This window comes from Neopsephotus bourkii, unplaced genomic scaffold, assembly GCF_033783945.1.
Source record: "Neopsephotus bourkii isolate Nb327-2 ecotype Australia unplaced genomic scaffold, CSIRO-AGI_Nbou_v1 NB_1589, whole genome shotgun sequence".
NCBI classification, from domain to species: Eukaryota; Metazoa; Chordata; class Aves; order Psittaciformes; family Psittacidae; genus Neopsephotus; species Neopsephotus bourkii.
The window spans coordinates 73,079-85,073 of NW_026902065.1; the positions used below are offsets into that span (position 1 = coordinate 73,079).

The following is an 11,995-nucleotide window of genomic DNA, read 5'->3' on the forward strand; positions in this document are numbered from 1 at the left end:
ATACCAATACTACCCAGTTGACTGCAGTGGAGATGCAGCAGCAGCAATGCAGTGGGAAGTACCTCCAGCCCCTAGAAGGCAGGCGCAGCAAAAGCGGCTTCTGGTGGCTCCAGGTGATGAATCCAAACTCCTTCAGCTCCCACCACCCCTTTCTGCAGCACTACGTTTCTGCCATTTGAAATGAGAGGCGGCAAGGAACAGAGTGTGAATTTTATTTGGGAGTTACAACCTGGTGTCCTCAGGCACAGCAGTGAAGTCAACAACCCGCTCCCCAAGACAGGGATCACCACATCAGCTGCCAGCGTGTTCTGGGTACACATCCATCTCCTCACCCTGCCAACACAGGGCTGCTCTGGGAGACAGGCAGGGAGGCACCAAGGATGTGATGCCCAGCACAGGGACACCCCACGAGCAGTGCAGGTGGCACAGAAAAGAGCAGTGTCCCTGCACTTGCCCTCTGGCCACAAGCCCTGACCTGCAACAGCAAAAGGACAAGGGGTAGTTCTTCTGGTGCTGCCACCACCTCGGGGCCTCGGTCGCACTCAGGGTGTTGAGGAAGGCATCGCAAGCTGCAGTGGCTTATCATCGATGTCCCCAGCAGGGGCCACTGTGACATTAAGGAAAGCCAGCCTGCTAAGCACCGGGGCGGTGACGGGGGAGGGCCTGGGCTCCAAGCCGCTACAGCAGCCATGGGGCTTCATGCAGCATCTGCCTTCCTCCAGGGATGGAGGCTGAGGTCTCCGAGGTCAGTTTGTAAAATAGAGTGAAGGAGACTGGGGAGGGGGGGTGTGGGGGTGGCACCATGGGGCAAAGGGTCGCCGTATGCTGCAGTACAAAAATAAAGATATAAACAAGAAATGAAAAGGCTGGAGAGCAGTGTCGGCATCACATCCTCAGACCTCTGGCTTGTAACAGCTAGAGAATGGAGAGAGAAAGGGAGAAACAAAATCAGTGGCAGGAAAAAAAAAAGCGATTGAGCATAGAGAGAGGAGTGAGAAACAGGAAAAGGGAAATGACGGTGGAAATAATAACAGCATCAAAATAAAAGAGATGAGGAGTGAGGGTGGGAGAACAGAGAAAAGGAAGGACGAGTACATGTGATTAACATACACTGACTTTTAAGAGAGTAACACTCGGGTCCCACAGCCATGGACAAGGAGGTTATTGAACAGGAGAGAGAAATGTCAACCAGCTAACAAGTGCCCTCCACCAGGACGGAGAGTGGCACTGAGCACCTCCGGTTTAACAAGAGTCTTGTGGTTTTCCAGTATGAGAGAGGAATCCTCAATTTAAAGCTTTCTGTACCCAGTCCCATGAATGCCAGTTAGACAGCCTCCTTGAGCAGGGGGCAGAGCAGAGGATCGTTTTGCACACAGCTGTAAGAGCATCTGAAAAGGGGACCATCCGCTTCTGCTCTGCCTTCACCACCCTCTCCCACTGCACTCTTACCCTGCAAAAGGCCGTGGGGTTTTTAAAAGCCCAGGGAAGTGAGAGCAGGGAGGGAAAAATAACAGGCTGCCTCCTGCAAACCGCTTTTGGGCTGGCAGGCAAAGGAGCTGCAGGCAGCAGCCTGGAGAAGCGATCTGGCATGCGTGTCAGGCAGACACGTGGCAGACTTCCCCCCCCCCCCCGCCCCAGTTTACATTCATTCCCAGCAGCTCTGCTCTCCTTTCTGCTGTCAGAGCCTCTGGTCCAGAGCCGTAGGGCCTGCTTGGCAGGTAAAGACACACACAGGATGAGAACTGGAAAAGCCTCCTTAGAGATGAGTCAACCTCCCCTCCCTCCTTCCCCTCCCCAAGCTCTACAAACCAGGGCCATACCCACAGGAGGGAAGTGAGTCACTCATGCAGAGCTCAGGCTGGCAGGAGCTGAGAGTGCAGACAGGTAACATACCTGCAGAGGAGGAAAAGTGAGGAGCAAAGAGAAATAGGGTCCAGAGCAGGGGACACTTTGAGCCCTGCAGGCAAAGGATGCTGAGGGAAGGATGCTGGAGGGTGGGGCAGGGTGGGAGGGAGGTGACAGTGCTGGGATGGACACGGAGGGGAGCAGGAAGGATGGTCTGAAGGAAGAAGGAGCTCAGAGCAATCCTGGATAGGGGTACAGTCTGCAAATAAAAGTATAACCATAAATAAACCCAGCAGTTTCAAATACAAAGCAGCAGCCACAGTAACAGCTCTCCTCGGTCAGCTTTGTCTCCCGAGAACTCCTGCTCCCTTGAAAGGACTTCCCCATGCCCCACACCTGCCCTAGTCCTTCCCTGCCACTGGCTGTGAGCTCTCACCAGAAAGGTGGACGGGTCTATGCTTGGGGGTTATTTTTATCATTTTCCTCAAGGATTTGCTGCACCTTTCTCCTCTGCTTCTGCTTCTGCCTCTGCCTCCTCCTCCATCTCCTGCTCTTCCTCCTCCAGGTCCTCCTCTGTGCTCTGTGGCCCAGCATGCAGGACAAAGGGAAAAAAGAGTGGATACTTGCAAGATGAGCCATGGCAGTTGTTTCTGACACACAAGGGAATAAATCAATGGTCATGACACTGAAATAAAAAGGGACCTTTCCCCATGGCCAAGACAGTTCTGGGTCAGGGAGCATAGAGACTTGTCTTCCTCCAGAGCATCACATCAGGGCTATCTAACCCACTTACAAGAGCTGTGATCCCACTGCCAAAAAAAACACCACTAGTCACTAGTGGTCCTTCCTGTATCCTAGATGTCTGTAGCATGTCATGCACGCCACATGTTTCTGTCCTTCCTTCAAAAGGGGAACAGATGATTTCCTGCCTCGTAGGCTGGGACTCAGCAAAAGGAAAGAGAATGCTGCAAAACCTTTAGGGAAATCACACTCCACAGGCAGAGTAACACACATAGCACAGTCATGAGGAGGCATGAGGGGGATGTTAGAGTAGCATGACAGTGCTACGGTCACTTGCTAAAGCCATTTGCCACACACAGCCAGACACCACCACTCTCAACTCACACTCCTTTTGGGCAATGGGTATAATGCCACAGTGCTGAACACCAGGACAAGCCCCTCTATTCCTCCACTGAGGTGCCCCGCAGTCACAGTCGAGAGAAGAAAGAAAGAGGGAGCAAACAAGCGAAGGGTTTCATAGGCAAAGGGAGCAGGGCCATAGAAATGTTGGTCTCGCCTTGGCTTTGTGGCTGGGCTCAGAGCTCAGGCCGCTGGGGGAGTTGTATAGCTCTTTGGAGACCACGCACAGGAACTCTGTCTGATCCTCATTCCCATAGTTATAGGATGAACCAATGTTCACAAGCTAGAAAAGACAAGAGCAAGAATTACAAGCACATCTTACTGCAAACATCCAATCCACCTGGGGAGCAAGGCAGAAAGCCCACCAAGTAACATGGAGTCCAGTCCACATCCCCAGTAGAAAGACCAGGGGAGGAGTCAGTCAGGATGCAAAACAGCTTAACAGCATACAGTATCCTCCAAACCTCTAAAGAAGGGTCAAAATAAGCCACTGTTGATAGTACCATCAATGACTGACCCAACAATCTCAGAGAAGAAAGGTGCTTTGCCTGTGTACTGTATGGTATCCATGATCTTTTCCCCAAAAGGCAACTGCTTCCCACCCTCCTCTACCTTCTCCATACCTGCTCAAAGCGCCATCCATCCGACATAGTGGAAACCATCTGAGTGAGCTCCTCTTCCTGGCACTGTAGCACACGGTAGACATGCTTAGGAGGTACCTGACAGCAAAATTGCAGGGCATGTTGACAACAGTGAGATGCTAAAGGCTGTTGCCCTCCTGCAGAATGATGTGGTGGTACCCCTGCTCAACAGACCTTTGCTCTTCCCCATGTCCCAGGTTAAAGAGGAGTGAAACCACAACCCAACTTTCTACTATGGTATCACGGGGAGCAAGAATAACAATATTTCTAGAGAGGAGGGACTGAGCTGAGTGCTTCCTGCATTGTCCCCAGAAGATACTGGGATCTTCCGATGGGGAGTTTGCATTTGTTGTTACAAAACCATTTATGCAAATGCCACAACTGCTGATGGGGGTTTGAGAACACGAAATGACTGTGTTGCTGGAGGCTTGCAACGTGCAGCAGACATAATGAAAAGTGAGGTATCCACCAAAACTCCCAGAAGACGGATTTTAAAACGTTATTGAGCAAGACAAGGTGTGATTGTGCCATAGGTTCGATTCCTCGTGCCTCAGTGTCTGCATTTAACTTTTGCACAGATAAGTCTTCACCTGTTTCGTCCAGGTTTCTCTACAGGTATCCCCATTCTTTTCACTGTGATTACACTCCCAAGACTCCCAACACGACAGCCTTCCTCCCCATTACATCTTCACTCTTCTCACTAACATTCTTCCATATCCTACAGCAACCAACTGCCTTCTTCCAAATGCTAAAGGAGCTGATTTGCTTTCAAGAGCCACATCCAGCACTACTTCTGGGGATGCAAAACAAGCCTGTAACTTGTTTATTGCAATTAAAATGGTGATAGCTTGTTCCCTAAAATATTTTGTTATGTAGACATTTGCACACATACTCAAATTAGGTGCTTCTTACCACTCCTTGCTGCTTCTCCCAGGCCTGCTCTCCCTCTAGACTCAACTCTCCTTTTCCACATGCCCATCTTTGCCCACCCAACACTATCTTTCCTTGACATTTCTCTCTATACCTGAGTTACTGTGTAGTCCTTCTCCTCCAGTCGATCCTTGATTATTCGGATTAAAGGACCAATGTTATAGAACTCAGCTTCTTCTAGCACACCTGAGAAAGACAGGACCACAAAACTCAACAGCCCATCTTTGGCTTTTGGCTTGCAAAAGATCAGTTTTGAGCTTGCCAAGATCCATAGGGAGAAATGATTCTGCAGCCTCACTTCTCAACAGGTTTCTGTTGCTTGAAACTCTTATTGCAAAGAACAGAACCCCATCTCTCTGCATTGCATCTCTAATGCTCACCCTAATTTCCTTATGATGACTGCTACTACAGAAACAGGTACTGCCAGTGAAGGTTTGTGCACTGAGCTGCTAATACTTTTCCCAGGTAACTGGCCAAAAAATGTAGATTCCAGGCTCTCTACATGACCACTAATTATTACCTTGTTCAGACCCTCTCCTAAAGGCAAAGAACTACAACTTGGTCTGGTGTTGTCACTAAACAACAACCTCAGAACTGTGCTTATTACAATTCTGTACATTTCCTAGATATATTTTTGGACTTACAACTCATAAAATGATTCTGAAGGAAACTTCCTTGCATTAGGTAAAAATACTAAGAGAGAGAGGCAAGAAGACTAATCAACATGCTGAAACTGTGCTTGGCAAGGGCCGAACAGCACAGCCTGTCTTTGCACTCAGCTCCTTGTTAGGCTATAGCATCCAACAACATAACGAGGCATCAGGGACTGCTGGCTGGTAACCATGTTACTGAGTTACCCGTTAGACCTCTTGTAAACCTAAAACAAAGAGATACTTTTTGTCTGGCCTGCTCCACTGGAATTGCTGCAGCCCATGACACATCACAGCACTAGTAGCATACATTGCATATCATTGATTTAACGGTGTTTATTACAGTCAGTAGAGGAGGGAGACTTGGCTTTGTTTGGTCTTCTGGGGGTTCATTCCTTATTAGAAATGCTCAAGCATTAATAGAAAACTCAGTCACAGAGCCTTGTTAAAAGTGGATTAGAAACAAGTAAAAAATGGCTTATTGAGGCTGAGAGATCTTGCCTACTTCTGTCTTGGTGGCATCTCTGTTGAATGAACAGTCATGAAGCCACAACACCTGTAGGATGCCTACCTCACCTACTCCAGACCCCTTTAGAAAAGGAAAAATTGGTATGCATTCCAAGAGCTGCAGGGATAGCCCTCTTAAATCCCCTCACATCAACCTCCAGAAAGATAATGAGAGACAACAAGGTCAACAACAAGTGCTATTGCGTCCTGCCTGCAGCAGCAATGTTATGTGGGAAGCTTCTGAGCTCCAAGACTCACCCTCTTCAGCCATATCTTTATCCAGAACCAGCTTCCCATGACGGAGGAAATTCAGGATTGGTCCAAAGTAAGTGGGGTCCCGGTCTATAAGGTATGCACCAGTCTCATCCTAGCAACAGAGGTGGACCACAAGGAGAAAGAAAACATGGGAAACTTGTAACCAACCCTCAAATACGCCAAACTATAAGAAAAAATACAAACCTAAGCAAAAAAAGTCCGCTATTTCTAAGATCCTTCAGAAACCACAGGCCCCTGATAGTCCCTACCCAAGTCAGTCCAGCTTGGATTATAACTCCTGCATTTGTATGTTTAGCGTACCCACCTCAGCATGGACCAACCGAGCTGAGAAAGCCAAAACAACAGCCCTCAGTCTCCTTCTGCAACTGTGTGTAGAGGCTTGGTGTGAGGGAGCAGAGAGAACCCTTACAGGGGACAAGGCCGAGTCAGGCAGATACAGCTGGGAGCTAGATACAGGGAATATGGGGTGATGGAGAGGCAGGAGAGCAGGGGTGGAAGGAAGATGTCTTCTCTTTTCCCCAGCTCCAGAAAGACAGTTAAAAGGCTACAACATAGTGGGATCTGGGGAGGGGAAATCCTTCCCGGGAGAGGGGGTAGAAAGAGTGGGCATTTTTCACTCAGCTGCTCCTGCAGCTCTCAGAGTCTGGCTCCATCCCTGCACCCCTCCAGCCCTCCCCAAGCTCAGTGGGGTACAGTGCGGGAGGCAACCCAACTGCCTTACCCGGTCCGACTGCAGCTCCTCGCCCTGGCACAAGCGACACAGGAAAGATTTCTGCTCCCGACACAGGGTCTGCCTGGTGGTGAGGAAGACTGTGCCCCCCACATTGAGCCTCACCCACTTGGCATGAGTGCCAGAGGGTGGTGGGATGCCCCAGGTGCAGCTTAGCCCCACGGCATCCTGCGTGTCCTCCCCGCCCTCCATCCTCATCCTCACCCCCCCCACACCCCGCATGCAGGGACTGCCGCAGGTGCTCTCTGCCGGGGAATGCCGGGATCTGTAGTTTATCCACCTCTCCCTCCGCAGTAGCCGTGTTTCCCGGGGGCCAGAGTCCTCCCTGTGACTGCCAGGGGAGTCCCGAGGGCAGAAAGGATGCTCTGTGCTGGAGGATATCACTGCGACTATAATGGGTGGGCAAAACCACAGCTCCACAGTGCTGACTCTCCCTAGCTTTTCTCCCGTTCCTATTACCACTAATCAAGGGCTGCCAGCACTTCAGCACTGCAGGGTGTTATGCAAAAATCGTCGGCATCTATTTCCACAGGCATCCTCTCTGGCTCATTAAAAGGTTCTGGGAACTGTAGTTTGCATGGACATGCACAAAAGGGTTCTGGGAACTGTAGTTTTCCTATCCTTCCATTCCTGCAATTAGGACATTGTAATGAAGGGGGCTGCACTGTACTACATGACCCCAGCCCTGCACCTAGCAGTCTGCCTACTTCCAGTCCTGGGTCTTGCCTGCAAGCTTCCTTGGAGTCAGGCAGAGCAACCTGCTCCCTGGCAGTCAGCAGATTAAGCCCATCGGCACTGTACTGCACAGCTTTCTCTTCAGGAGATGTATTAGCTCAGGCTCCCAGCTCAGTACTGCATCAATTGCCATGCTGTTCTTGCTGCAAAATGTGTAGACAGTTGCCTTCTTGCTAACATATGTATGGACATTTCTGGGAACTATATCCTGGATCTGCATGAAGCGCTGGCAGGGGGCAGGGATAATTTGTCTTCCAGCTCAGAAGAGTCGCTGACTCAGCAAACTCCTCCCCTTAGCACAAACCTTGCCAGACAGAGACCCCTTGCATCATTCCCCTGTGCTCCTGACATCCCTGTTTGTGTCTGGGCAACAGAGAGCTCATATTTTAACTGAGCTCAGTGTGGCTTACCTCTACCCCAGGCACATATCACCCACTGAGGCTGATGTGCTAATACTGCCTTACCAAACCGAGCCCTCGCTCTGCCATTTACTCCTGCCTAGAGCTCAGCAACTCATGACCCATGGGACTCTGCTCTCTCCTTGTCACAACACAATCTGAATGAGCTCTCTCTCCAGCAGCTGTTTTCCCCACTCCCACCTAAGTGCAGCCGTGCTTGCCAGCAGCTCAAGCATATTAGGAATGGATGGGAAAGGCTGATGTTTCACATGAATGTGGCCCAAAACCTTTTTTCTCCTAAGCAAGTTTCTGGCTTTTCCTTGCCAGGGCAATGTAGCACTGCAAGAGACACCATGGTGCCTTGCAGACACTTTATCTTGCACCTAGATCTTTGTGTCTTTTGAGTTGGGGTCTTATTGATGGAAGAGGGTGGGTAAAGAAACATTATATTTTACTCTCATATTCTTTTCTTCTTGTCTTTCCCCCTTCTTTTACTTACAAATCTTTCCCCTTTATCATTACAGGACCTGAAGGCAACATCCCCCTTCCCCCAAATCACCCAGGACTTCCTACACAAAGACAGTCTGTGTGTGTACTTTGCTCCTGCTGTGGAGGAGTGCAAAGGGGAGGAGGGGAAGAGAGGGTAATACAGAAAAGGTTTCAAGATCACTGACCTTCAGCTAATTTAAGCACAGGAACAATTTAGCTGCTGCAGGGTGTAAAATCAAATAACTCTGGATCTCCTTCAGTTTATATCAGGAGCAGGCCAGCACTGGAGTGACTGAAAACATGGAGAGGATGAGAAATTATTTTTGCCTACTTATATGGAGCAGACTTTGTCCCAGATTAGTGTCCAGATCTTGGACCAGTTTCTACTGAGCAGTGGTGTGTGTCAAAGATGCTCAGACTAACACTGACCTGAGCTGAAGCATCACACAGTGCAACAACTCTGGGATAGTTGCCCTCCTACAACTGGCTTGGAGGCAAACCATGGCAAATCTGAGGGCTCTCCATGCACTCTGGTGTGCAAGAGTTGCAGGACCTTCTCTGTGCTGGATGCAGCTCCAGCAAAGAACTAGGGTGAGGACTGTGGCTCTCTGATATGAATGCTGTAGTTGGGGTGGCAGCCTATAGCACCTTATCTCCCGCTCCAAGAAATCTGCCCTCCCTCAGTTTTCTTCCTTCTTCTACCAAGGGTTCACCCTGTCTCTCACAGCCCCTCAGCCTTTTGCTCCCCTTTAGGTCCACTTCTTGTTCTCAGCACCTTCTTCTCCAACCTCTCCCATGCCAATGCTGCTCACAGGTCAGGGATGACCTGTACGTAGAACACATACTCTTCTGTCAGCATCAGCCTCCATCTGTGGCCAGCACTTAAATCTTGCTCACCCCAGGACCCTGGTGTGAAAGGTTAGTTGGTTAAATAAGGAAAGAGGTCAAGGTACACCACTCCCATTCACAGAGCCTTCTTTTCTGCAACACGTAGCACAAAATTCATTGGAAACCCCTAGGCGATGGCGCTCACCATGGTACATTAAAATCCTCTTAAGGAGTGAGTTAGTCTGTGATGAGTTACCAAATGAAATGCTATGATGAGTTGATGGCATGGCCTAAATACAGGCCTGACTTGCACACCATCACCAGATATAGCTCTAAGACGCAACTAGCATGCCGTTGTTAAGGTCCATTAAAATCAAGCGATAAAACAGAGAATAAATAAATGTAAATAATCTAATGGCTGTTCTTCCAGCTTTGATGATACATACAAAACATATGCACAAAAACAGAGAGAAGAGCAGGCCAGAGCTTATATGGGGCAATGCGATTGTGTAATAATGCTGTATGGCCCTGTTCCCAGTTAAATGGCAGGGACATTGCACAGACTGGGGGAATGGAAAAAACCAGACAGCCACTGGGTAGACAGGTGATGGGGCTGAACAAGAAAGAGCAGGGTAAAACCAAACGGGGTAAATGGAGTTTCTTGGTTCAGCAGCGAACAGGTCTGCAATACAAACCTGCAGAGATACACACGCTGCAGAACTCCGTACATACATTACAGCCTGACAAGTCAGCTGCCTACATGGCATACATGGTGTATCGCTGACATTGTACTTGTTGATGCACAAGTGGAAACCAGTGATGAGTAGTGTTCCTCAGGGGTCAGTGTTGGGATCGATCCTGTTCAACATCTTTGTTGGCGGCACGGGCAGTGGGATTGAGTGCACCCTTCTGCACGTTTGCTGATGACACCAAGCTCTGTGGTGTGGTCAACATGCTGGAGGGAAGGGATGACATCCAGAGGGATGAAAGATGGTAGATTTAGATTAGACATTAGGAAAAAATTCTTCCCTGTGAGGGTGGTGAGGCACTGGCACAGGTTGCCCAGAGAAGCTGTGGATGCTCCAACTCTGGCAGTGTTCAAGGCCAGGTTGGACACGGCTCGAAGCAACCTGGTCAAGTGGAAGGTGTCCCTGTCCATGGCAGGGGGGTAGAACTGGATGAACTTTAAAGAATCCAAACCATTCTATCACTCTTAGGGAATTGTTGCATTGTGCAGTGGCAGTAGGAGCAGGGATCACCCTCTGTTTGCCCAGACAGTGTCACCACTCTGGCAGGCTGGGAACACATATCTGGGGTTAAACCTGTGCAATCATTTACTTAGTGGCATGAGGCACTGGAGAAGAAACCATCTCCTCTCTTCTCTACAGAAAGTGCAGAAGGGAAACAAGTAACGCTCTGACATTTTGCCACTATGCCAACAGTGAACTGGGCAAAGAAAATTCCTTACACTGGACTTGGGGTGGGAAGAAGTCAGTTCACTTGTAACCAACAGAGCTCAGCTTGACTGCCAGCTGAGCCAGGCACACTGCAGCAGGAAGAGAAAGGCCCCAAGGCATACAGGCAAGCTAATCTGTCTCTAGTCCCTTGTGCTTTGTGGGATCTGTGAGCAAAATCTGTGTGTATATGTGCATCACTCAGCAAGACTGCTGGAAAAGTGCTAGAAGGAGAGAGAACAGAACATAGCACCTGGTTGTAAGCTAGGATCAGGACAGATGAGAGGAAAAAGAAAAGCCCCTGCAGGTAATAGCAATTACCATTGCTCATGCAGTTGTCATTAGTACAAAGTGACTGTGTGCTGGCAGAAAAAGGGCTGCTTTAGAATTTGGGAAAGTTTGTAGGGGAACAAAAGGTTCACTGGGTAGTGGAGTATGAAATAGTGCAACTGACTGCTAGGCAGCAGTAGGGAAGGAAGAGGAAAGCATGGGACAAAGAAAACTTGTGAGGAATAACGGACTGTGGGGATTAATTTTGGAGAACCACTTACCAGACTGTTCTTACAAAGTCCAAAACTGCTTCATGACAAGAGTACTCCAGATGGTCACATATACCGATAAACCATTGAAGAGTTTACATGCTGGCCTAGGATTCTCAAATTTATATGAAGAGCTGTAAGACCTCAATTCTCAAGTTAGCCACAGGTCAGTGTGACTCTCTTCCTACATCAGGGCTGAGGTTTAGGCTATTTTTGGTCATTATGAGCCTTATCACACCAAAAATATGTTACTCTCCTTTCCATGTGGCAGATTTTCCACAAGAGTCATGTACGGTAGTGATTTGCATTTATATCCACTTCTCCCCTTCCCAGCTTCCAGTTCTTACAGGAAACCCACCCACTGAGTCAGGGACATAAAGATCTGCAGAACATTTACAGTCCTAGTGCAAGTCCCCTCAGCTGTTCCGTATGTCCAGTAGCATCTGTTATGGCTCAAAATAGGTTTTGCAGTCTCCAGGCTTTGAAAACATCGTCTCAGTCTCCACAATATTCCCAGTGTTTTGCCTGCAGCATGACAACAGATCTCAACTAAAAGAAGGGAGAATATGTAAAGATACACTGGGACAGACTGTTGCTATGTGATATAACAGGGTATAACCTAGAAAGGCAAAGTATCTTGTGTGGAGGAAGTTCTCAATTTCTCCTCTGTGGAAGACTCAAGGCACAGCTGAGCATCTGGTAAAACATTTGCCAACAGCTGGGAATCTGAAGAACCACTGGGATTTTGTGGTTCAAAATCCAGCCAGAAAGGCAGTTGTGTATTGCCAACCTTGGCACACGTACCAGAGAGGAGGAAGGGCCCTGCTGGATGT

The 11,995-nt window shown here is 48.9% G+C and overlaps 1 protein-coding gene across 1 annotated transcript; it reads right to left on the minus strand.

The window, feature by feature from the left end:
• Nucleotides 1-195: 195 nt before the first annotated feature.
• On the minus strand, nt 196-6,949 carry KCTD17 (potassium channel tetramerization domain containing 17). Its single transcript, XM_061371742.1, is given in 11 exon segments — nt 196-915; nt 1,821-1,963; nt 1,966-1,998; nt 2,001-2,070; nt 2,073-2,104; nt 2,347-2,425; nt 3,143-3,268; nt 3,609-3,704; nt 4,651-4,742; nt 5,972-6,080; nt 6,711-6,949. Coding segments are annotated over 10 exon segments (978 nt in total). The 5' UTR covers nt 6,942-6,949; the 3' UTR covers nt 196-915; nt 1,821-1,853.
• Between the last annotated feature and the right edge of the window lie 5,046 nt (nt 6,950-11,995).